A 27020-nucleotide genomic window follows, 5' to 3' on the forward strand; every position below is an offset into this window, starting at 1 on the left:
GCATAATAATGACCGAAAACAAAAGTAAATTTGAGGTTAAAATATTGACAAGAAGCACGTTTTCAGCTACTTTTTGATTGCAGAGGAATAATTCTGATGATAACTGGACTCAGCTAGTGTTATCAGGATGCATCCCCAAGACGTACATGTTTATGAAACAGCGTGCCCAGACACAAATAACTATAAGTCTAGAATGTGTATATGAGCCTTTACGAGAACCCTGGACACTATCGGAAATGAGGTTGTAAATGTGGAGCACCCATGCAATGTTTTGGCAATTATAAAGGTAGTTAGTTTCAGAACATCACCTATTGCATTTTGTCACTTCACAATATTTATAATAAATATATATACAATGCAGTCCGGTAAATCCGCCCACATAAGGCTTTAACCGTATGTATTTCTGCTTAACTATATACAAATTGTATCAAATTTAACATAAATCGATTCACTGACAAATCAATTTTGAGTAGTTTATCTCATTTCCCAAAAAATATCTGAAATAAATTTTAAAATCAACAAAACAAGTGGGTCATCTGTGTTTTTATCGGAAATGTGTTTGTCCTGTAAATCCGCCAATGGGCAGTAAATATGTATTGAGGGCCAGTTGATATAATATTTATGAAAGGTAAAGGTGACCTATAAATAGACCACTTATAAAGGGATTCCAGACAATCAAAAAAAAAATATATATCAAGGCAGAAACGAGTTTTGTAAGCAATAATAGATTATCGTTAGCTTTAGAAACTGTATTATATATATCACTAGATATTTTCGTTATAAAGGATTTTTCTTTAACATTTGACATGCAGTAATGTCTAATGATAAGTACAGTTCCTGTGAATAAATAGAAGACGAAATATTCACGGAAGTGACGATTACAGAAGTAAATGGGAGTGGGCGGATTTACTGGACCGACAGAATTACCGGACACTACTGTACACAGCTGATATATTTTAAAATTTCATGCAGCGGGAATGCCGGGATGCATACATGTACTTGATCAAAACATAAAGGCCAAAATGGATGCAAATCAGAACCACTATTAAAAAAAACCCCTGGGTATTTAGTATTTGTTTTGTCTGAGTGTGATATTTTTTTAAACATTCTAAGATGTTACAGTAGTTATGAATGTATTTGTTCCATATATTTGCCATTTGGTCAAAAGTGCTGTAGAGCTTATGTTAATCTGAAACCTAATTTTTCTTATCTTCTGTTATCTATTGCCCGACCATAAATCAAAACTGTATATTAACCGATACAAGAAGACTTACAATAAATTTAACAGTTTGTTCTTTCACGTGTTGTGTTATTTTAAACCGGAAGTAAGTGTTCGGAATTTTATTTGTTTACTTCCGGTTTTGTAAGAAACAGCTGTTTATTGAATATTTTCATTCTTTTAAGTCATATTGTTTTGCATTTCATTTCTCATTATTATAAGAACTAGTTTTCATATCAAATGTAACTGTCAAAATTACCCTTTTAGCTTAAATAAAATAATGCCAACACACTTCCGGTTACGTTCGGCCCGTTTTAGGTATTTTCTTCAAAAACTCTAATTATAATCTGTCACCATAAAACAAGCAACGGTAAACCAAACTGATACAACGTGGCCCCAAAACACTCACACTGAGAATTATATACCCTACTCATTATTGTGTCCCTCAAAACTGTTTTCAATAGACGTAACAATTTTAAAAACAAAAATTAAAAGAAGATACCTAGGGCTAGGGCTAGGGCCATAGGGGAAAGCAGGACAACAATTCCCCCCCCCCCCCCACTTTAAAAAAAACTGTCATCAACTCGACCCCTAAGATATAGAATATATACATCATATATTAACTTGTCTCTTATGATATAGAAGATATACATTATATATCACCTCGTCCCCACTGGCACTGATAATATTAATAACTGCAAATACACCTTATCGCTATTTAGTCAAATCTGGAAAAAGCAGTCACTTAGACAACTTAAATTCCTGTTTGGTTCAAGTGTCGCAAAAACAAAGGTCATCAGTAACGAGCGGGACGAGCTAAGGGAGGAAAAAGTTTAGAAAGCAAACATTTTGAAACTTTGAAAAATTATGATCAATTTTTTTGAAACACAAATTAAAGTAATAAGAATGCTTTGTTTGAAGTGTTAACGATGGTTTAAACATTTCTCTTTGAGAAGTTTTATGCATAATACATTGTTTAAACAGGGCCCCATATGAATCCCATGATTCACGTTCGTCCCAGTACCTGTTTGCCCATATACGAGGGGCCTGATGGGCTATTTTCGTTTTTCATGATCGGTGCATTTTCGCTATCGTGATCCGTTTTTCTACAGATTTTTTTTTTTTTTATATTTTCGTCATCCTTGATCATGGAAATTTATTTTCTGTGAATCGTGATTGACAAAAAAATCAACTCGTGAATCGTGATGAGACCCCCCCCCCCCCCCCCCCCCCCCCCCCCCCATCAGGCCCCTCATATACCTGTTCGCCTTGATATCTGTTCGCCCTGTTTTTTATTTTATTTTTTGTCTTGCTGTTTAACATGTTTAATGTAAAATATTTGAATAAAGTATGTTAAAGTTTGTTGAAAATTTCGCCGTATGTTGTAAACCTGCTACCAGATAATTATTTTTCTATGATTTGTACTGAAGTGTATAGGGGTTCAAGATATCTAATATATTATTGCGAACCCAATGAAAGTTTTCCACAGTGCCATCTCTATCTTGACCAGGTATTTAAACTTTTGCAAGTTCACCTGTCCTATTGAATAAATACAATAGCTATTGTTCTCTGTGTAGTTTATTCTCTGGGACCTTTAAATTTCTTCTAAGAGAAATCTATCAATCATTGATTAAATTACCTGAGTTAAAAAATGATCTTATATGTAGACAAAAATACTTTTTTTATACTCATTAACTGCGTGTGATGATGTATTTATTCAATATTAATAATATATTTTCATTCAGTTTAATATAAACATTGATTCAATCATAAAAAGTTGATTTCTAACAAAAGTTTTATCAATGTTCCTATTGAAATTTGATTTTTTTTTGTTTAGTTATAGAATACATTTAAGAAGATCTTAATTTGAAACATCATTATTTTCAGGTTCTTATTCATGTCAAACAAATTTTTTTTTAAAAGGAACAATGTTGAAAGTTTTGTCAGAAATCAAATTTTTATGATTGAATCAATGTTTATATTAAACTGAATGAAAATATATTATTAATATTGAATAACTACATCATCACATGCAGTTAATGAGTATGAAAACAGTATTTTTGTCTATATATAAGAAATTTTTTTTACTCAGGTAATTTAATCAATGAATGATAGATTTCTCTTAGAAGAAATTTAAAGGTCCCAGAGAATAAACTACACAGAGAACAATAGCTATTGTATCTATTCAATAGGACAGGTGAACTTGCAAAAGTTTAAATACCTGGTCAAGATAGAGATGGCACTGTGGAAAACTTTCATTGGGTTCGCAATAAAACAACTGAAAATCAAGTTATCTGTATGTATTTTTTTTTTTTAATACATTTGAACAATTTCAAAACAACCATTGACAGTAATAACAAGATCCAGCTCAAACTTAGTTATATATTCGCATCACACACCAATTATGTCTTATCACTATTATTTTGAAGAGCACTGAAGTGAAATATTCTATATAAAAAAAAATGCTAAAAGGACACAATAACACAGCCATTCACTCTACATTTCTACACCATGATTTACTAAATAAAACAAATTTTGAGATAAAAGAGGTCAATTACGCTGCAAAAACTAAATTTCCCTTTCAATGTCTTACAACTCATACATCATTGTTTTCACTCATTCCAAGCTGACTAGTTAATTTAAATAAAGGGAATGTTTTTAATTTTCCTTATTAATACACCAGTGACAATTAATAAAACAATCAGTGAGATAAAAAAATTCAATCATCATAACTTTATCTAATCCGCATTCTAAATTACAATCAACAGTCATTAAAAGTAATTATAAACAAAAACATACGTAACAATGAAGCCAATAATGCTACAAAACAAGCCATTAATTTTTAAATATTTCTACGTTTTTTTCATGATTTTTCATAAATATGTAGTATGTTCTTTCATATTTACCATATACATATCTAAATTAGTTTATAAAACCTTAAAAATACCATTAATATTTATCATGTTTTTATAAAAAGTAGGGCCAGGATTTGAAAAGACAGTGATAAGGTGTATTAGCCCACTTATAAACAAATAAAAATTCAATTCTACGATTGATATTTTCAATCAAGAAATGGATAGATGTTGTAGAAATGACAAGTTGTCATGTTAGCTCAAGGTTATCATTAATTTTATTCCCATTGCACCCTACTTGAAAGACGATTGTTTCTTCTTACTAAATATGTATCTAATTCTCACTAAAAAGCGACATCTGAAATATTTCTATGCCTATATACGACCTAAATTTATTGCCTGATCGGTTGTGAGGGGAATCATGGATAAAACACTAAAAAATCTATAAAAGTATTTTATAAAAAGACAGACTAGAAACTAAAAACTGAAGACTTAAATCATGCTAATAGCCACAAATACACATATACCTTCGGCTGTTGTCTGCTCTTTGGTCGGGTTGTTGTCTCTTTGACATATTCCCCATTTCAATTCTCAATTTTATAGCATACACAAAATTTGAATTTTTCATAAAAGATGCATTTTCGAGATCCAAAGTCAAGGGTTAGATATATGAATGATATGACGGAGTTGTCAAATCACAACTGGAGATTTGAAAAATTTCAGCTGGAGTTTCTAAAAAAAATTGCTTTGAACTCCTTTTGACTTAAATAAAATGAAGAAAAAATTAATTTTCAAACAATTATTCAAGAATAATGATTAATAAGAAGTTATAAAAATTAGTGTGTAAACAACAATATAAGACATATGTACTGGGTAGATTTCACTTTCTTGTCCCTTCCATAATTATCTTTATTATTTATATTTAATTTGTTTCTAATATTCTTTTCTGTCTTTCATTATGTGTTCCTCAACTGACAAAAGTCTAATCAAATACTAAATAATGCTTTTCTTCCATTTATCATCATCTCTAATATAGCAAGTTTTTACATAGTCCCATAGAACATGTAGAAATATGTAAATAATTTCTTATAAATAAAAAATTTAAGAGATATCAATTGTGTTGCAGTAAGATTGGTAAAGTTAATGTTATTTAGCATTTAAAAGTATTAGATATGTAAAATAATTTTAAGTTATATTATTTTCTATCTATAGTAAGAAATTCAAATAATTTAAAGACCATTCTTACATAATCCTTCGTTTGATTTGTATTTTATAAATATATCTACCAATTTGCATTATTTTAAGGAGTGTAATTGAAAACATGATAGAACAAGGGGAGTAACTCGAAATTTTCTGCCATGGGTTTCAAATACACAGATAATATCTTATCTTACAGTCCTTTATTTGTCAGATAGAGTCATCTATTATTTACCACCTGCATATATACATACAGCTGAGCTCTGTATTGTAAAAAAATGTTGTCATTGGGTAACAATGTCCTTAGCAATGGAAATTCAACCAATTGCGTAACATTTATTTTACTTTGATGAATCAACAATGAGGTTACCCACAGTTCTTTATAAAAAATAATTGAAATAATAATTGTGCATATCTCATTTCCGTGGAGATTGCATCGTACCTTCAGTCATGGTTCATTGACTTAAAATGTTTTGCATAGTTAAAATGTTGACAATTTGATTTCAATATTTGCATCATACTATCAAAATAACATACAGATGAGACAGTACATATCTCTCTGTCAACAGTTTATGATTTAATTGATTATTAAATAAATAGTTCAATAAAGACTAAATGCATCTTTTATATTCAAATGAAAACTGCTTACATGAAACATGATGAGATATTTTTCCAAAGAATGTTGTGTTTATGAAATAAGGAATGTGCTTTATTCATAGGTACATGTAAACAAGATGGGATGATCATTCAGGAAAATGGATAGAGCAACAAGATCTGAACTAGTGAAAACAGTTGAGGCACAAAAAGAAAAGTTACAAAAGTATGAAGCAAAGCTAAGAGGTAAATTTCATAATAGGCATAATAAGCTATCGTACTGTACACTAGTTCTGACTAGGTATATTGTTCCGAAATCATGAATCTGAATTGAAACACGCAATTTTATGGTTTTCTTTTACATCAGAGTTCCCATTATTTTAAGTTCAAACAAGTTTTTATAGAAGGATAGGACCAGGAAATGAAACAGTAACAATGTTGGTTGATGATAAAAACCTTTATGGAATGGGACCCTTAAAATGGCAGATAGGTCATGAATTCAAGTTGTGGATACAATCCAAATCTTCCAGGGTAGACAAAATAGATGGATATCAGCATTGCCAATGTGGATGTCAAACAAAAGTATCTTGTAACCATATTTATAATAACATATAGATATGACATTTAAAATGTAAATCTAATCCTCTTTTTGAACAAGACCAACAAAATTTGTTTGAATTTAATAGTGCATGAGTTAACTCATTCTGTGATAGCCCAGAAGAACACCCTGTGTGTTAATTTCCCCTTTAAACTGTCTGTTTTAAAGGAGAAGTGGCAAATATTAATATAAATGTTCTCTTGTTTTGAATTGGCAAAATATTTTATTTGTTAAAATGAAATGTTAGCGAAACAAAATGTTATCGTGGTTTAAAAATGAGTAACAGTTATAGTTTGGGCTTATACATTTTTGCACATGTTAAATATTGGCTTAAAGAAGCAGTGTTCATCATATATAGTCATTTTTTGTAGATGTAATCCAGGCTTATAAAGGAGTTATTAAAGAAAAAGATGCATTGGAAGCAAGCATCAAAGCATTAACCAGTTCTAGACAAAAAGATAAAGATGAGAACCAACAATCAATTCAAGACCCTCTTAATGTCAGCCAAGAAGTATGTACAGAATTTTAAAAATAACACCTTTACTTGTTCCATAATTTTCTACTTTTGAAGTATTAGGTTTACTTCTGCGTTAATTTTCACAGCAGTCTCTCTTGGCTGAAATTGATCAGAAGTTATGCTTAATAATTAATGATTATCAATTTCTGTAAGAAGATGTAAATTGAGTGGAATATATATTTTACTGCATGAGAAAATATAAAATACTTTAACAGAAGACGTTCATGACATTGTTGACTCAGAAAAAAATCACCAGTATTTACACAGAACAGTGAATTTGAAGGCAAAGTATAGGTAATTGTGCTGTTTTTTTCAGATTTTTATGAAGTTTTGTATGCATTTAGTACTGGGTGAATTACACCTGAATGTGGAAAAATTATAAATTTAGCATTTTTAAAAGAATCAATTAATAATTTATGAAAAAGATATGTAAATGTATAGAATGTAAGGAAAAAACAGTAGAAAATTGCAAATTCAAAAACATTTTTAGATTTAACAGCAGTTCAAAAAGTTCTTAATTTATCTGTCTGAATTACCCTTGTTATGTATGCTTTGCCTTAAATAGAGTACCAAACAGTCTTGCTTGAATTCTTAAATTTCTTAAGATAGGTATGCATTTGCAATGACCAATTAAACTTACAATAAAACTTTAGAAGTTCTATTAGAACGTGTACCTAATATACTTATGAATGTACTGTCAGATCATAATTATTTATCCAAAAGATTTTTATGGTGAATTGGATTAACTCTTCATGACTTTATTTTATTTTATATGAAGGTGGTTTTTCCCATCCACAGTTCCTGCAATATGGGCAAATGGGTTTCACTTACATGACTTATACTTTTAATGTTTCTATTGTCTTAAAGCACTGTACACATATATGCACATCCAATTTATTTTTTGATGGAAACACTTTTAGAGTTTCTCATAGCAGCGAGAGAACTTTATCATTCCTTGACCTATGAGCAGGTCCATACAGATGTTGTGCACAGGGCCCACTGGTCCCATAGTTTTCTATGTTTATTAGTATGTTTTTTACGACCTTGATTTTAGTCTGAAGGTGTTGTATGCCTTGTTACATTGTAGCAACCTTTATTAGCTCTATTATTTGACTCGGAGGTGAGTTTCATGGACGAAAATATCATTTTACCTTAATTCAAAAAAAAACTTCATTATTCATAAAAGCTTTCCAATAATATGTATTTCACACTTCATTTTGCATAAAAGCTTTGAAGAACAAGGGTTTTACTTGCATGATGCATGTTTCTGAATCACTGGGGCTCCTGCTTTACCTTTGTGGTTAAAGTTATCATATATGCATATATTTGTGTTTTGTGCTACAAATACATGTATGGTAAAAGTTTTGTGAATCATATGTTATCAGTGCTACCTGTTGCGAAAAAATTCTGCAAAAAGGTTATTCCACAAATTGAACTGATCAGATAGGGAAAGTTAGAAAAAACTTGAAATATATTTTATCTTTATATATATTTTTAAGTGATGCAATATTTGTATTTTCTGTCAGCATTATACATGGACTTGAATAGATTTTTTCCATTCCTACAATTTATATTTAAGCTACCTATATTGGGATTTCATGTGCATTATAGGTGACGTGAGGTTAACATCAATTAGATAACATGAAAAACAAGAAAACCATCAGATTATATCAGATTTATGAAACAAAAGGCTATCAATAAATACCTGCTAAAATCATTCTACACAGAAAAATAAAAACATCACAAAATTAAAATCTTATGTTCCAGTATACTTGTAGCTGCTGAAATTTAACTCAAATGGTCATGTTTTCTGATTTGTATAGACTGAAAATTTACCAAAACTAGCACAAGGACCATAAGAGCAATAGTTCTGCAGTCAGTGTACTTAATGCTAAAAAATGAAGAATAAAATTCTAATTGTAAAAAACTTTTAGAAAACCCTCAGATTAATGCCAATACAGACTTAGTCACATGGACTTTCAAACAATGTCTATTTTCAAATTGGAATGTACATCAGTGTTGATATTGTTTCATTGTGTATATTTTTATGCACCCCTGTCATAAGACTACACCATTTAATGCTATACTGTTTACCAACTAATTTTTGTGATATATATTTTCCCATTGCGTCCTTTTAAGCTGACTTTGTTGTGATTTATTTTTGTGAATATCTAACTGTGTTAATGTATTCAAACAAGAGAAGATCAAAGTTTGACATATTGAGGACAATTTATATGGACATAATTTTTGTACTCTAAAAAGTTGCATAATTATTTAATTAATTGCTTCCACAATTAGTTAGTTTGCAGTATCAAAAATGTAATGTACTGGTCTTTTGATATAAATCTTTATTAATGGGATAAAATATTTATTTTAGGACAAATCTGCCAATGAAAATTCTAGTGATGATAAACCTAATGAGGACCAGATACAGACTCTGACAACATCACTGTTTACACTTACACAGGAGAAATCAAAAGTAGAAGCTAGTTATGTTGCTGATAAGAAAAGGCTTCTGGTAATTATATTTAAGGATTTTACATTACTTTAAACATTATTATTTTAATCGATGGGCTATTTTCCCTTGTTTCATATTAGAAAATGGAAATAACATTTTAAAAATTTTGGTGTAATTGAAGACTTTTCTGAATTTACCTTCACTAGGAACTCTAAGAAACCTAACATTTGATAACTAAAGATGTATAAATATGTTGATACATAAGGAGCTGTATAACCTAAAGGGACCTTATTACAAGAAATGAAAATATGAATAAAATGAGATATGGGATGTGGAGCTGATGAAATAGCAACAAAACATCACACATAACCAAAAGACATTGAGAGATTTACATTCAGTCTATAGACTGTATAAATAAGAAGATGTGGTATGAGTGCCAATGAAACAACTCTCCATCCAAGTCACAATGTATAAAAAATTAACAATTATAGGTCAAAGTACTGCCTTTAACATGGAGCCATGGCTCACACCGAACAGCAAGCTATAAAGGGCCCCAAAATGACTAGTTTAAAACAATTCAAACAGGAAAACCAACAGTATAATCTATATAAAAAACGAGAAACGAGAAACACCTATGAACCACACCAACAAATGAAAACCACTGAACAACAGGCTCTTGACTTAGGACAGGTGCATAAAAATGCAGCGGGTTTAAACATTTTAACAGGCCTATGTCTATATATGTAAGATGCCAGGCTCTTAAATTGAAACAGTGTCTAAGAAGCTGTATTTGAAATTTTTGTTAACAGGTGATAGTGCAGGTGGTACCTATTTAAACAACTGCATGGTTTATCATGATTTTAAGATACAACTTCATCTAAAAGCAAATTTTCCAGATTGTTGAATTTAATGAGTTTAAAATAAAGAATAAAAATCTCAATCTGAAATATTTTTCAGTAGACACTGAAAATTTGAATCCAGAAATAAAGATATGCTTGGAATCGTGAAAATAACAATACTCAGTCAGAAATGTCAATGTTTACAACAATAAAATTCATTGACAATTCTTAAATGAATTTTAGTTAGGCCTAAAATATGGTAGTATGAATAAAAAGTGATGTGGTGAAACATCAATGAGACAGCAATCCAACAAAAGAAGTTTGCCAAAATCAGACTTCTGGATGTCATGATCACTATGTTTATTTTGGTTTATTAAGTATTCATAAATTGAAAGCAATTTGGATTTCAGACAGAAAATGAAGAATTAACTAAAAAAATCAGTGAAGAACAAGAGCAGTCAAAACAAAAGTTTCAACAGCTGGAAGAACAAGTACAAGAGGTATGCAAAATTTTGGCCTCAAGCAGCACTAAGACACATTAATTGTGAAATGTGTATCTGGTGTAGTAAAATTTGTACTGTTAATGTTTATCAACTTGATCTTTAACTCACCATTATGCACCAATAAAGCAAATATCAGCTTGATATATACAGTTATAACTGAAAAGAGATCTTGACCAGTGTAATTTTTATGAAATTTTCTTTGTCCAATTGTTATTATTCTGTGAAATAAAATTTATCTGTAACAAACACAAACTCACCATTTTACACTTATATACCAAAATTCCAATCAATATCTATATGAAATAAAAAATGCTACTCAATATCTACATGAAATTACTGATGGAATGACAAATGAACTGAAATAGGTCAAACTATATGCTGTGCCTATGGAGTGGCAAGTATTTAAAAAAAAATAGCATGTAATACTTTAGAAACTTTTGAAAAATTTTGAAAATTTAATTGAACATTGCAGGTAAAATAAATACAACTTTATGATTTTATGGCTGGTGATAATATAGAGAAAATGTTAAACATTAGTATAAATCTTAAAGAACTGTCTTTTAATTTCTAGCTGAAGTCTAAAATTATCAGTCAGCAGAAAGATAGAGAGAAGGAACAGACAGATCATGCTGTAATGTTGAGAGAATTACAAAAACTGCTGTCAGCTGAGAGAATTATAAAGGAACAGTTTGAGAGTCAGGTATTCAGTCCTACAAAGAATTGTTTCATGTACATGTATACCTTTTAAAATGAAGTTAATTAGCTCATAAATACATGAATATGATTGGATAGCAGTATTCATTTTTGATATGATCTGCAGCATTTTACTTTTTATTGGTTGATTCTGTTGTCCTGTCTAACTCGCATTAAGAAATAAAGGAAAGATGTTTTGGACAGTGTGACAGTCTACACAAAAAGTAGGCTACCATATCAATTTTTTTTCAATATAAGAACGATAAATGCACCTGGAAAAAAATTACCATCAGTAATTTTTGTTGTCATTTGATCACAAACACAGTTGTGGATGAATATAAAAAGAGATTATAAAACTGTTTATCTGTTTACGCATATTTCAGATTGATTTTTAGATCGTCTTTGAGGATTGCTGATATTCAGTTGAGTGTATTTATTATACCCCACGTTATGGTGAAGTGAGGGGTATATAGTTTTTGACCCATCAGTCATCATGGTTCCTGAATACTAAATGGAAAATTTTATATTAGATTGCAATCTTATTTTGACATATGGTCACATATGAGTAGAGGAAAATTCGGTTTGATTTTGAGGTCACTGCCTGTAGTGTCAAGGTCTAATTATACCCCATGCAACGAGTTGCGGAGGGTATAATGTTTTTGACCCGTCCGTCAGTCCTGTTTCTTGTCATCGCAACTCCTCTCAAACCACACAACAGAATTTCACGAAACCTTTTTAGATAATAAGGACATACTATGTAGTTGTGCATATCGACAGGAAATTACGATTCAATTTTTATACGACTGCAAAAAAATTTTGTGGTCGTATATTGGTATGACGTTGGCGTCGTCGAAATTTGACCATAAGGTTAAATACCACAAAAGGAAGGTTGGGATTGATTTTGGGGGTTATGGTACCAACAGTTAAGTAATTAGGGGCCAAAAAGGGGCCAAAAATAAGCATTTTCTAGTTTCCAGACAATAACTGTGGAACGGTGAATGGATCTCTCTGAAATTATACCACAAGTTTCCATACCACAAAGGGATGGTTAGGATTTGCTTTGGGGGGTTATGGCTCAAACCGTTTAGGAATTAGGGGCAAAAAAGGGGGAAAAAGAAGGTTGTCCTGGTTAATGGACAAATATTTTAGTACAAAACATAATTTAAAGCAGTGTATGGGAGATAAATCAAATACATCATTGAAATTATCTCCCTTACACTGCTTTTAAATTATGTATAAAGTAATGGTTAATGAACAATAAAGATAATTTAAAACAGTGTAAGGGAGGTAATCCAAATACAACGTTTTGGTTACTTCCCTTACACTGCTTTTAAATTATGTTTAAAGAAATGCATATTTATAAAGGAAGACCAGTAAAAATATCTGCAAATGTTGCATCTTTTTTTTTTACAAAAAAAATCCATATGAAAGATTTGACACTATATTTTTAATTCTATTATAAAATAGATTAAGTTAGCACTATGGTAAATTTAAATGGGTAATTATGGTTGCCAACTCCATTGGAAATTTGAATTGAGATTATGACCATATCTTGAGGGAAAGAATTTTTTGGGGGAAAAAAGGGGGGGGGGATAAAAAGAAATTGTGGGGGGTCAATTTTTTCTCATTTCAGATTTCAGAAATTAAAAAGAATTATTCTTCAATTATTATTTTTTTTTCAAATTTCAAATATTGAAAAATTTCAAGAAGTAATCTTTAATTGCACAGTATGGCGCATTAGATTTGTAAAATCTTTGATCACATTTATTTATTTGTTATGCCGAATCTAACAGTGTTTTAGATTTTAATTTTGGGTCCAGTTTTCAAATTGGTCTACATTAAGGTCCAAAGGGTCCAAAATTAAACTTTGTTTGATTTTAGCAAAAATTTAATATATGAAGTTCTTTGATATGCTGAATCTAAACATGTATTTAGATTTTTGATTTTTGGCCCAGTTTTCAAGTTGGTCCAAATTGGGGTCCAAAATTAAACTTTGTTTGATTTCAACAAAAATTGAATATATGGGGTTCTTTGATATGCTGAATCTAACCATGTATTTAGATTTTTTATTTGTGGACCCCGTTATCAAATTGTTTCATATTGAGGTCAAAAGGGTCCAAAATTAAACTTTGTTTGATTTCATCTAAAATTGAATTATTGGGGTTCTTTGATATTCCAAATCTAACCGTGTATTTAGATTTTTAATTTTGGGTCCCATTTTTTAAATTGGTCTACATTAAGGTCCAAAGGGTCTAAAATTAAACTTAGTTTGATTTTTACAAAAATTGAATTCTTGGGGTTCTTTGATATGCTGAATCTAAACATGTGTTTAGATTTTTGATTATGGGCCCAGTTTTCAAGTTGGTCCAAGATAGGGTCCAGTATTTAAACTTTGTTTGATTTCAACAAAAATTGAATATATGGGGTTCTTTGATATGCTGAATCTAAACATGTATTTAGATTTTTGATTATGTGCCCAGTTTTCAAGTTGGTCCAAGTTGGGGTCCAAAATTAAACTTTGTTTGATTTCAACAAAAATTGAATATATGAGGTTCTTTGATATGCTGAATCTAACCATGTATTTAGATTTTTTATTTGTGGGTCCCGCTATCAAATTGGTTCATATTGAGGTCAAGAGGGTCCAAAATGAAACTTTGTTTGATTTCATCAAAAATTGAATTATTGGGGTTCTTTGATATGCCAAATCTAACCGTGTTTTAAGATTTTTAATTTGGGTCCTGTTTTTTAAATTGGTCTTCATTGAGGTCCAAAGGGTCCAAAATTAAACTTAGTTTGATTTTAACAAAAATTGAATTCTTGTGGTTCTTTGATATGCTGAATCTAAACATGTGTTTAGATTTTTGATTATGGGCCCAGTTTTCAAGTTGGTCCAAGTTGGGGTCAAAAATTAAACTTTTTTTGATTTCAACAAAAATTGAATATATGGGGTTCTTTGATATGCTGAATCTAACCATGAATTTAGATTTTTTATTTGTGGGCCCCGCTATCAAATTGGTTCATATTGAGGTCAAAAGGGTCCAAAATTAAACTTTGTTTGATTTCATCTAAAATTGAATTATTGGGGTTCTTTGATATTCCAAATCTAACCGTGTATACAGATTTTTAATTTTAAGTCCCGTTTTTTAAATTGGTCTACATTAAGGTCCAAAGGGTCCAAAATTAAACGTAGTTTGATTTTAGCAAAAATTGAATTCTTGGGGTTCTTTGATATGCTGAATCTAAACATGTGTTTAGATTTTTGATTATGGGCCCAGTTTTCAAGTTTGTCCAAGTTGGGGTCCAAAATTAAACTTTGTTTGATTTTAACAAAAATTGAATATATGGGGTTCTTTGATATGCTGAATCTAACCATGTATTTTGATTTTGGACATTGGACCATAATAGGTAAATTAAAAAAAATTCAAGTTCTTAGACCACATTCTTTCTGTGTCAGAAACCTATGATGTGTCAAATATTTAATAACAATCCAAATTCAGAGCTGTATCAAGCTTGAATGTTGTGTCCATACTTGCCCCAACTGTTCAGGGTTCGACCTCTGCGGTCGTATCAAGCTGCGCCTCAGCGAGGCATTTTATTTTTCTAGGAGTTACGCCCCTTTGAACTTATTTACTTTAATGTACTACTGCAACAGTTTGTCATCTCAACTCATCTGAAACCACACAACAAAATTTCATGAAACTTTGTAGATAATAAGGACATACTACGTAGATGTGCATATCGACAGGAAATTACGATTCAATTTTTTTCCAGGAGTTACGCCCCTTTGAACTTATTTGCCCAATATACTACTGCAACCTTTTGTCATCGCAACTCCTCTCAAACCACACAACAGAAATTCATGAAACCTTTTCAGATAATAAGGACATACTACCGGTACGTAGATGTGCATATCAACAGGAAATTACGATTCATTTTTTTTTCGAGGAGTTACGCCCCTTTGAACTTATTTGCTTCAATATACCTCTGCAACAGTTTGTCATCGCAACTCTTCTGAAACCACACAAGAGAATTTCACGAAACTTTGTAGATAATAAGGACATACTAGGTAGATGTGCATATCGACAGAAAATTATGATTCAATTTTTTTTCTAGGAGTTACGCCCCTTTGAACTTATTTGCCCAATATACTACTGCATCCTTTTGTCATCGCAACTCCTCTCAAACCATACAACAGAAATTCATGAAACCTTTTCAGATAATAAGGACATACTACCGGTACGTAGATGTGCATATCAACAGGAAATTACGATTCATTTTTTTTTCGAGGAGTTACGCCCCTTTGAACTTATTTGCTTCAATATACCTCTGCAACAGTTTGTCATCGCAACTCCTCTGAAACCACACAAGAGAATTTCACGAAACTTTGTAGATAATAAGGACATACTAGGTAGATGTGCATATCGACAGAAAATTATGATTCAATTTTTTTTCTAGGAGTTACGCCCCTTTGAACTTATTTGCTTCAATTTACCTCTGCAACAGTTTGTCATCGCAACTCCTCTGAAACCACACAACAGAATTTCATGAAACTTTGTAGATAATAAGGACATACTATGTAGATGTGCATATCGACAGGAAATTATGATTCAATTTTTTTTTCTTATACAATTTTTTTTTCTTACAGTTATTTTATTTCTCCAGTGACAATGTGGGGACGTGGGGTATGTGAGCGCGCTCACTAAGGTTCTTTAATTAACTAAAAAAATATTCTATAATCTGTATAGGAAAGCGGTTCCAGGATGCTCAGTGAAATATTACATATGGGAATGTAACTTTTTCTTTGATATATAGTCACATAAAATGAATAGAAGGTCTGTATTGATTTTGAGGTCAAGGTCATAGTTACTAGACATATGTTGATATTTGTGCAGGAAAGTGGTTCTTGATGCTTAATCAGATATTTTTATGTAGGATAACAACCTAGAATATCATTTCGGGGCCTTTTATAGCTGACTATGCGGTATGGATTTTGCTCATTGTTGAAGGCCGTACGGTGACCTATAGTTGTTAATTTCTATGTCATTTGGTCTCTGGTGGAGAGTTGTCTTATTGGCAATTATACCACATCTTTTTATTTTATTACTTGGATACCAAGTCACATATAATGAGAAAAAGATCCCTGTTGCTTTTTATTTCACCATGTCTAAGGTTATGGTCAAAGTTACAAAAAAATAAATAGAAATTTGTGCAGGAAAGTGGTTTCCAGATGCTATTTCATATACTTTATATCAGATTACTTTGATATCAGGACATATATAAATGAGAGGAAGTTCCCTATTGATTTGAAGTCACTATTTCTAAGGTAGGGTCAAAATATAAACCAAACTTTTAGAGGAAAGAGGTATCATATACTTTTTATGGAATTGCAACTTTGATATGTAGACACACATGATAAAGACAGATCCATAAAGATTTTGAGGTCACTAGGTGTAAGACAATATGACTGTCTGAAATCAGAAAGGAAAATAAACATCCTCTTTTTTTGGTGGGTATGTGAGCTTGCTCATTAAAGAATCTTTAATTTTTATATGTTTTAGCTGGAGGATGCAACAGCAGCCTTGAAGGAAAAAGAAAAACTAGTTCCTAATTTGTCAGAGGTGTATGAGAAAAGACTAAAAGATTTGTCAGCTGAACTTCAGAATGTTAAAGAAAAACTGAGGGAATCTGAACGTAAGGCAAAACAACCAAGTCCTGAGTTCTTAGAGCTTCAGAAACAAATGGAACGTCTCAAGGTACAATAAAGTCAGATTTTGTGTGTCTTTTTTCATGTTCCAAGTTTATGCAGTGTCAATTTCTTAAAAAATAATGACTATTATTTTGAATTTGAAACGGAACATCTTAAAGCAATATATTGTCATTGTTAAACAATTAGAAATTGGAAACTTCACCTTATTGTAACACATTTTCCGACTGTATGCCAACAAAACTTTGTTTTTACTTCTGATTGTTAAAGATAAATAAATATAGTACCATATAACAATCATAATTAATTTAAACCTCAACTTTGCTCATTCAACTTCTCAAAGATTTGGTTGATATGTATGTATTGCATATTCTAATGCAATCTTTATGTAAATCTTGTTTATTGGCTAAAATTTACTGTCTAATCCACCATTTTGAATTGCTGGAATCCACCAATGTTCGATTAATACAATATAATCGAAAATGAAACATAAACTACCTCACAAACAATGTTTGATGAGATTTTATCCAAATTTGAATTGTAACGAAGTAATCTTCGGTTTGAGCCTTTTCATTTTAGGGATCATAGATTTATTCTTATGAGGAAGCTCCGAGCATGCTTGGAGGATGCTCAGAGCTTTTTCAGTAGGCTCTTCTCTGCAGTTTATGTGAAAATAATTATCATGATCCATTAAGATGTCAATCAAATCTACACCACTTCTATAATAAGGAAAGTAGAGCATTATAGAGGAAGCTCAATTAACACCTGTGTAAACATCTAATCTATTCAAATACATTTTGCCTGAAATTTTACAAAACTATAGAATAGATTAGAAATTCTTCAACAGTACTGTGTAATGCTTGGAAAGAAATCTCATGTCTCCACAAAAAGTGAAAGTCTTTAACAAGAAATATACAATTATTATATTTTTAAAATAATCATTTCTTTTTTTATAATAAAAAAAATTCTCAAATTTTATAATTAGATGATATGATTAAAATATAGTTTATATTATATAATATGCTACATAAAAGTTATCAAGACACAAACAACGGTCAGGGGGCGATACTAAACAAGTTATTTTTTTTAGTTACTTATATTAATAGGTATTTTTTGTTTTTTTAAATTATTTGATATAATCTCAATTGTTATTTTAAATGTCAAAAGTGGACTAAATGTAGTTTTTAAGAATTTTTATATCATTTCATTAAGTAAAATTAAGTATTTATCCAACTTGAGATGAGTATAGAGAGATTACTTTAAAAATAATGACAAAAATATTACTTTTATAAATTATTTTATACATCTTCGAAAAACTAAGCGAAAAACTAAGCACAATTATTTAAGGAACATATGTAATTGTTTTTGATAAAGATTTCAAATTATAAATAACTTCAAGTCTTAATTAAATCACAAAGTTCCATCCATTTATATTTGTTCATCTCTAAGATTTTGAAGGAAAATGTTATTTTAATAGCCCCAAGAGACCAATCTATGACCAAGAAGTGTGGCATCAGAAAGGCAATTAGTGTTTCAGGAGGATTTAAATAGTTTTATACTGCATGGGGAAAATAACCAGATGTGAAAATTTGTTAAAGCTTGTAAAACCTGTATGAATGGACACCTATAGAAATAATATTAACAGAAGTTACTTATTCATGATATATAAGTAATATTTGAAACAACCTTGTTTTCAATATAACTTTTATAGGTTATTTGGAAAATTACTAGTTTAAGTAATGCCCTTAACTAAACAATGGTATTTTTTTTTATAAAATAGCAAAGTTAGTTTTTTATATAAAATATTTTTGCAATTTTAGGGGACATGGCTACTAAAGCTTGTAAACAGAGAAAAAAAAAGGGGGATAGAATTTGGTTGGTTAATTCTGGTGATGTCTTCTTTCTAATATGCACTGAAAAATTATGTTGTTTTATTACTATAGTACAGGACAAGAAAATACTTTACTCATTTCAAGTATTTCTTTATTTAAAACATAGATAAATTCTGCACATATTTTTGGAAAAATACCAATTAAACAAAGACTGATAGGGGGAAACAATTTTATATTACGGTAGGTTTTCATTCAAGTACAGGTCAGGATAAAACTTCACTTCTTTATTTAAAATAAAACCAAATCTGCACAATTATAAAAAAAATGACAATTAAAGTGAGACGTACTAGAGGGAAAACAATGGTGGTATTACCTCCTCAACCTTTCTTAGAGTAGCCATAATTTTTTTTATAAAAAACTAACTTTGCTATTTTATAAAAAAAAAAAATTATCATTGTTTTAATAGTTAGGGGCATTACTTAAACAAGTAATTTTCAAAATTACTTATACAAGTTATATTGAAAACAAGGTTGTTTCAAATATTACTTATATATCATGAATAAGTAACTTCTGTTAATATTATTTCTATAGGTGTCCATTCATACAGGTTTTACAAGCTTTAACAAATTTTCACATCTGGTTATTTTCCCCATGCAGTATAAAACTATTTAAATCCTCCTGAAACACTAATTGCCTTTCTGATGCCACACTTCTTGGTCATAGATTGGTCTCTTGGGGCTATTAAAATAACATTTTCCTTTAAAATCTTATAGTTGAACAAATATAAATGGATGGAACTTTGTGATTTAATTAAGACTTGAAGTTATTTATAATTTGAAATCTTTATCAAAAACAATTACATATGTTCCTTAAATACATGTAATTGTAAGTATGCTTAGTTTTTCGAAGATGTATAAAATAATTTATAAAAGTAATATTTTTGTCATTATTTTTAAAGTAATCTCTCTATACTCATCTCAAGTTGGATAAATACTTAATTTTACTTAATGAAATGATGAAAAAATTCTTAAAAACTACATTTAGTCCACTTTTGACATTTAAAATAACTATTGAGTTTATATCAAATAATTTAAAAAAACAAAAAATACCTATTAATATAAGTAACTAAAAAAATTAACTTGTTTAGTATCGCCCCCTGACTGTTGTTTGTGTCTTGATAACTTTTATGTAGCATATTATATAATAAAAACTATATTTAAATCATATCATCTAATTATAAGATTTGAGAATTTTTTTTATTATAAAAAAAGAGATATGATTAATAAATATAATAATTGTATATTTTTTGTTAAATGACTTTCACTTTTTTGTGGAGACTTGAGATTTCTTTCCAAGCATTACACAGTACTGTTGAAGAATTTTTTATCTTTTCTATAATTTGTAAAATGTCATGCAAAATGTATTTGAATAGATCAGTTGTTTACACAGGTGTTAATTGAGCTTCCTCTATAATGCTCAACTTTCCTTATTATAGAAGTGGTGTAGATTTGATTGACATCTTAATGGATCATGATAATTATTTTCACATAAACTGCAGAGAAGAGCCTACTGCAAAAGCTCCGAGCATCCTCCGAGCATGCTCGGAGCTTCCTCATAAGAATAAATCTATGATCCCTTAATGATGTCATGGTTTGCCATGACATTATACATGCATCAAAATCATTCATGAAGTTTTGCAGAATTTTATTTTATCTTAAATTTATACATTTTTACAAGCTCTAATGTACAATTTCTCTTTGTGATGCATTAGAATAGGAATAACAGTACTGTAGTCGAAGAGTTTCCGCTGTCAATTAGGATTAGACAGTTGCAAACATCTGTTTTTCTGTCTCTGCTATGCTTTGCCAGTAAAACTGCATTTGCGACTGTCAAATCACCAATTGACGGCTGCAACTCTTCAACTACATTACAGTTATTCCTTAAATTCAAAGATGACATTATGAACAATTTTAATTGTTCCATCAAAGAATACTGGGATGGACTGTGTAGGTTAAAATCAGATCAGCCTGATGGTTAAAATGTACAGTTTATTTTTAATCAAATAATGTCATGGGAATAACAGCCTGATATTATCTATTTTCACCAGAATGTAATATTAAACTATGGCATAAGAAAACTGAAATTATTACATGGATTAAATGATTGTCAGTAACTGCTCAGATAAGCAATTCTTAAATCACCATTCCAGATTTGTTTTAAAATGAACTGCAAAAAAAAAAGGCAATATAGAAAGGAATTCTCAATAATGAAACTCTATTTACATTAGATTCAGAAGGAGAGGAATTTTCAATAATGAAACTCTGTTTACTTTAGATTCAGAACCAAAAACAAATAAACCAAGAACAAAGGAATTTAGATGAATCTGAGAAGATACTTCAGCAGCATTCTATGCATAGTGAAGAAAGGGTAGCCATGTTGGAAACCAAGCTATCAGAAATATCAAAGGTTGTTGGGGAATACGAAAAACTGAAATGCCAAGACCAAATAACAATACAGAAACTAAAAGAAAGAGTTACTCAGTTAGATCTAGAGAACACTGCTTTGAGTCAGTCTCAGTCGTCAGGGAATTATGGCCAAGATGATGATACATCTGATCCACAGGTCTTTGCCGATAAAATCTTGAACCTGAAAGATTTGCTTAAATCTGCCAACAAACATTCAGAAAACCCTGTCAAACTGAAAGGTTGGTTATTTTGTTTGTTTATTATTTCAAAACTTCCTTTTCTATACATTTATACAATTCTATCATCAGTTTTATAAATGTGTATCTGTAAGGAGATTTTATTTTAACAGCTTTTAATTGATAAAATTGCTGTTTGAGCTTTTTTACAGACTGCAGCACTTGCATTAGAACAACATTAGATTACCTGACACATTCTGATTAAAGTGGTTAATGTTATCATAATGTGGGAACAATAAACTGAAAGTTCCATATTTGATAATGTGTTTGCACATCTCAGTTATTTCTTTTTAAAAATGTTTTTTTAAATGTTTGTCATGTTTGTAGATTTATTTACTGACGAGGAAGATGTAACTTTAAATGACTGTCCATTCTGTGATAAAGCTAAGGAGGATTATGAACAAGTAAAGGAAGAGTTTGAAAGATATAAACTACGGGCTCAGTCTGTTCTGAAAAATAAAAACACAAAGGTTTGTCAAATATATTAGGATTGAAAACTTTGGTTTACAAAAAAATCCAAAACAATTGCATAGGTTTTCAGTGTTATTAAATTATATAATATTACATATCCTTGATCATTTCATTTATTGATTTCTATTGTTGATTGAATAATAAAAAGAAAATGTGTGCTGCATTATTCTGGTTCAAAAAGAGAATGAATTAATGGTTTTCTTTTGTGCTTTTTTGAATCAGTATTTACATGCTTTATACACAACAAAGTGTATGTGTTGAACCTATGTATGTTTTCCTGCTCTTATTATGATGATTTGTAGCTATCATGTATATATCTCTTATAAAAAATGTTGAGATTACTAACATTTATTTGAATTTTTAGGATACTGGACCATCGAAAGAAGTAGAGGCCCTCAGATCTCAAATAACAGATCTAAGAGAGAAAGTCAAATCACACCATCTACAACACGAAGACGAGTGTGAAAAATTAAAACAGAAAGCTGAAAACTCACATAAAGCCATGATAAATCTAACAGAAAAACATAAACACGATGTGGCACTAATGGAAGCAGAACATCGTCATAAAATGAATGAGCTTGAAATGGAAATAAAGAAACAAAGGGATAGAACTGTGTCATTACTAGCAGAAAAAGATAGGGAATTAGACTTTTTCAGACATCAGAATTTTGAAGCAAATCCATATTATCCACATTTAAGGAATCCTCCAGATTCTGGTGCATCGGCAGAACTTCCACAAGATTTGAATCGACAAAAGACGGAAGAAGAGGAAGCAGTTTCACGTCTTCTTAATTTACGGAGTTTAGGACAGAATGATTCTAATATGTTATTCTTTTCTCAGGAGATAGCGAGGAAAGATGTCGAGATCAACTCGCTGAGGAAACAAAAACATCAGTTAGAAACAGCACTTAGGGAGTTACAAGTCACTGCTAGTACAAAAGAAGAAGAGCTTCATGATAAAATAGAAGGAATGAAAGAAGAAATCAGAAAATGTGAACGAGACAAATCAAGAGAAGGCGCTAATTTGGAATATTTGAAAAATGTGGCATATAAATTTCTGATAACAACTGATCCACAGTCAAAACAGCAAATGTTGAATGCTATAACAACTATTTTACAATTTAGTCCTCAAGAAAAAGCTGTGGTTCATACTCAGTTTAGGGGATGGTGGAAATAATATTCATATTTTTAGTCTTCTATCTTTCTAGGACTTTTTATATTGGATACATTCCTTTGAAGGCTGTGAACTATTAATTTTTATATAACCATGACGATTTGTGATCATATTATAGTATTGTTCATCTGTAAGCACTTTTTTTTTAATGATATCTGTAGTCTTAGCTGACTGGTCCATATGCAATTTGTTCATACTTTTCCTTGACAAAAATGAAAGTTGGTACAATGTATTGATATTGATGATAAGGTCTAAATCCTTTTGTGACAGAATAGTCAGAAAGAACAAAATTAGTATTATCACTAGTAATGACTTGCAACAATATTTTGGTATCAGATGATGTTGTAGTTTTTTCTTTGTATTTAAAAAAATTCTATCGTGAGTATGCAATAAAATTGAGAATGGAAATGGGGAATGTGTCAAAGAGACAACAACCCGACCATAGAACAGACAACAGCAGAAGGTCACCAACAGGTCTTCAATGCAGCGAGAAATTCCCGCACCCGGAGGCATCCTTCAGCTGGCCCCTAAACAAATATATATACTAGTTCAGTGATAATGAACGCCATACTAAACTCCAAATTGTACACAAGAAACTAAAATTAAAAATAATACAAGACTGACAAAGGCTAGAGGCTCCTGACATATAACACAGATTCATTGTATTTTCAGATTATGAAATATAAGGGGCTTTATTGTGGTCATACAAATTTTGGCATCATAATTATTTATCATATTTTGAGGCAATTTGTCTATGAATTTAATGTAAATACTTGACCAATACAACTTGTAAAGATACGTTTGTACATTTCTTTATCTCTCCCTTTCAGGCATGCATTTAACCATGTATCTGTCTTACCATCTTTATACATTAAAAGGTTGAATTCACAGCCTTTAAATATCATTGTAGGTTGTTCTAAACTAAATATGATTGATTGTTTTTTATACTTTTCCAAAATTTAGTTACTATCATGCTTGTTTAAAATCTCTAATGAAAAGTATGTCACTGAACATGTTTTAAGGGATCATAGATTTATTCTTACGAGGAAGCTCCGAGCATGCTCGGAGGATGCTCTGAGCTTTTTAAGTAGGCTCTTCTCAGCAGTTTATATGACAATAATTATCATGATCCATTAAGATGTCAATCAAATCTATAGCACTTTTATAATAAGGAAAGTAGAGCATTATAGAGGAAGCTCCATTAACACCTGTGTAAACATCTGGTCTATTCAAACAAATCTTGCATTAATTTTACAAAACTATATAATTAGATAATAGATGAGAAATTCTTCAATATTACTGTACAATGCTTGGTATCAAGTCTTCACAGAAAGAAAATGATTTTAAAACATTTTCCTAATAATTATCATTCTTTTTCAATACACATGATACAAAAAAACACTCAAATTTTATATTTGAAATATAAATATATTTTAAATTTATACTATATAAAATGAAATATAAAAGCCATCAAAGACACAAACTATGGTTATTGATTTATAACCATACTACCAAAACATAGTACAATCAGTTTCATGCGAAAAGGGTTGATCTTTTTTTATATTCCATTTAGTTTGACAGTTTTTTTAAATTAACCCTCCATTTCAGTGCAGAAAAGTTTTTTTTGAGTCGTAAACATGTTTCTTGCGTGTTTCAAAGCAATAAAAATATACTATATTCTACAGGGAAAAAAGGGGGAGAGAATTTGATTGGTTAACTTCTGGTGATGTTTACTTTCTTATATGCACTGAAAAGTTATGCTATATTTTCAATGTAGTACAGGACATTTATTTATGTCAAGTATTTCTTTATTTAAAACATAGATAAATTCTGCACATTTTTTTTTGAAATATAACAATCATGACAATTAAACAAAGACTTATAGGGGGAAAATAATTTTACTCATGCCAAGTATTTCTTTATTTAAAACAAAGCTAAATCTGCACAATTAAAAAAAAATGCCAAGTAAAGAGACGTACCAGAGGGAAAACAATGGTGGTATTACCCCCCCTCAAACCAGGCTTCCACTAATGAATTAAAACTTTTCTTAAAGTAGCCATAATTTTCTATAAAAGAGCTTAGTTTGCTATTTAAAAAAAACATATTACCATTGTTTAGTTAGGGGCATTACTTAAACAAGTAATTTTCAAAATTACCTTTACAAGTTATGTTGAAAACGAGGCTGTTTCAAATATTACTTCTATATCATGAATAAGTAACTTCTGTTAATATTATTTTTATAGGTGTCCATTCATACAGGTTTTACTAGCTTTAACAAATTTTCACAGACATCTGGTTATTTTCCCCATGAAATATACTGGTAAAACTATTTAAATCCTCAACAAGCAATAATTGCTTTTCTGATGCCACACTTCTTGGTCAAAGATTGGCCTCTTGGGGCTATTAAAATATCATTTCCCCTTAAAATCTTAGAGATAGATAGTTATAACTAGATATGGAACCTTTAATTAAGACTTGAAGTTATTTATAATTTGAATCTTAATCAAAAGCAATTACATATATTCCTTAAATAATTGAAAGTACTAAGTTTTTTGAAGTTGTATAAAATAATTTATTAAAGAAATATTTTTGTCATTATTTTTTAAAGTAACCTCTCTATACTCATCTAAAATTGGATAAATACTTAATTTTCTTTAATGAAATGATATAAAAATTCTTAAAAACTACATTTAGTCCATGTTTTATTTGACATTTAAAATAACTGTTGAGTTATTAAATAATTTTTAAAAACAAAAATACTTATAAAAGTGACTAAAAAAAATTACTTGTTTAGTATCGCCACCTGACTGTTGTTTGTGTCTTGATAACTTTTATGTAGCATATTATATAATATAAACTATTTTTAAATCATATCATCTAATTATAAAATTTGAGAATTTTTTTATTATAAAAAAAGGAATGATTATTAAATATAATAAGAAAATGTTTAAATGACTTTTACTTTTTGTGGAGACTTGAGATTTCTTTCCAAGCATTACACAGCACTGTTAAAGAATTTCTAACCTATTTTATAGTTTTGTAAAATTTCAGGCAAAATGTATTTGAAAAGACCAGATGTTTACACAGGTGTTAATGGAGCTTCCTCTATAATGCTCTACTTTCCTTATTATAAAAGTGCTATAGATTTGATTGACATCTTAATGGATCATGATAATTATTGTCACATTAACTGCTGGGAAGAGCCTACTTAAAAAGCTCAGAGCATCCTCCGAGCATGCTCGGAACTTCCTCATAAGAATAAATCTATGATCCCTAAAGCTACAGGATGTACCAAAACATATTATTGTTTTAGAATTATCCAGTTTGTAGAACATGAGGAAAGAGATAAATAGCTCTTATCAAATAGATCTCTGGAAATAAAAAGAAAAAAAGGATCTCTGTTCTTGTTTTTATTGCACAAAAGCTAACAGATAGAAATTAAAAGAAATCCATTCAAGTTACCTTCATCCATATTCCTTTATTAACAATTTTGGGATCTAAATAGATGCAAATAATTGAAACACCTGACACACCTAAAACTCATTTGTCTTAGTTAAAAAAAACACTAGTAAAGCTTTCAGTATTTAGAATGATTGAGGTTTTTCCCATCATATTGCCCTAACATTTTTGGTTTATATATCACAATATATGTTCTCCTTATCCAGATC

At 30.1% G+C, this 27020-nt stretch overlaps 2 protein-coding genes across 4 annotated transcripts in view; one reads left to right on the plus strand and one right to left on the minus strand.

The window, feature by feature from the left end:
* LOC127738586 (ESF1 homolog) overlaps window positions 1-1324 on the minus strand; it is a 33954-nt gene extending 32630 nt beyond the window's left edge. Inside the window, exon 1 of the mRNA XM_052249897.1 lies at window positions 1275-1324. The gene's annotated coding sequence lies outside the window, so the exon portion shown is untranslated. The remainder of the gene's footprint in view (window positions 1-1274) is intronic.
* Window positions 1325-1500: 176 nt separating this feature from the next.
* LOC127738587 (GRIP and coiled-coil domain-containing protein 1-like) lies at window positions 1501-24150 on the plus strand. 3 transcript variants are annotated; one of them, XM_052249900.1, is made up of 11 exons: window positions 1501-1537; window positions 5988-6108; window positions 6832-6971; window positions 8065-8097; window positions 9355-9495; window positions 10685-10774; window positions 11349-11477; window positions 17029-17223; window positions 21341-21710; window positions 22035-22177; window positions 22543-24150. In XM_052249900.1, the coding sequence occupies exons 2-11, from the start codon at window positions 6024-6026 to the stop codon at window positions 23353-23355; spliced, it is 2139 nt and encodes a 712-aa protein (XP_052105860.1). In that variant the 5' UTR covers window positions 1501-1537; window positions 5988-6023; the 3' UTR covers window positions 23356-24150. The 3 variants fall into 3 exon arrangements, with proteins under 3 accessions (XP_052105860.1, XP_052105859.1, XP_052105861.1); XM_052249899.1 differs by having other exon boundaries at window positions 1537-1589; XM_052249901.1 differs by lacking the exons at window positions 1501-1537; window positions 8065-8097 and adding an exon at window positions 1548-1589.
* Window positions 24151-27020: the final 2870 nt, after the last annotated feature.

The sequence above is a fragment of the Mytilus californianus genome, unplaced genomic scaffold (genome assembly GCF_021869535.1).
Source record: "Mytilus californianus isolate M0D057914Y unplaced genomic scaffold, xbMytCali1.0.p SCAF_4, whole genome shotgun sequence".
In the NCBI taxonomy this organism is placed as follows: domain Eukaryota; kingdom Metazoa; phylum Mollusca; class Bivalvia; order Mytilida; family Mytilidae; genus Mytilus; species Mytilus californianus.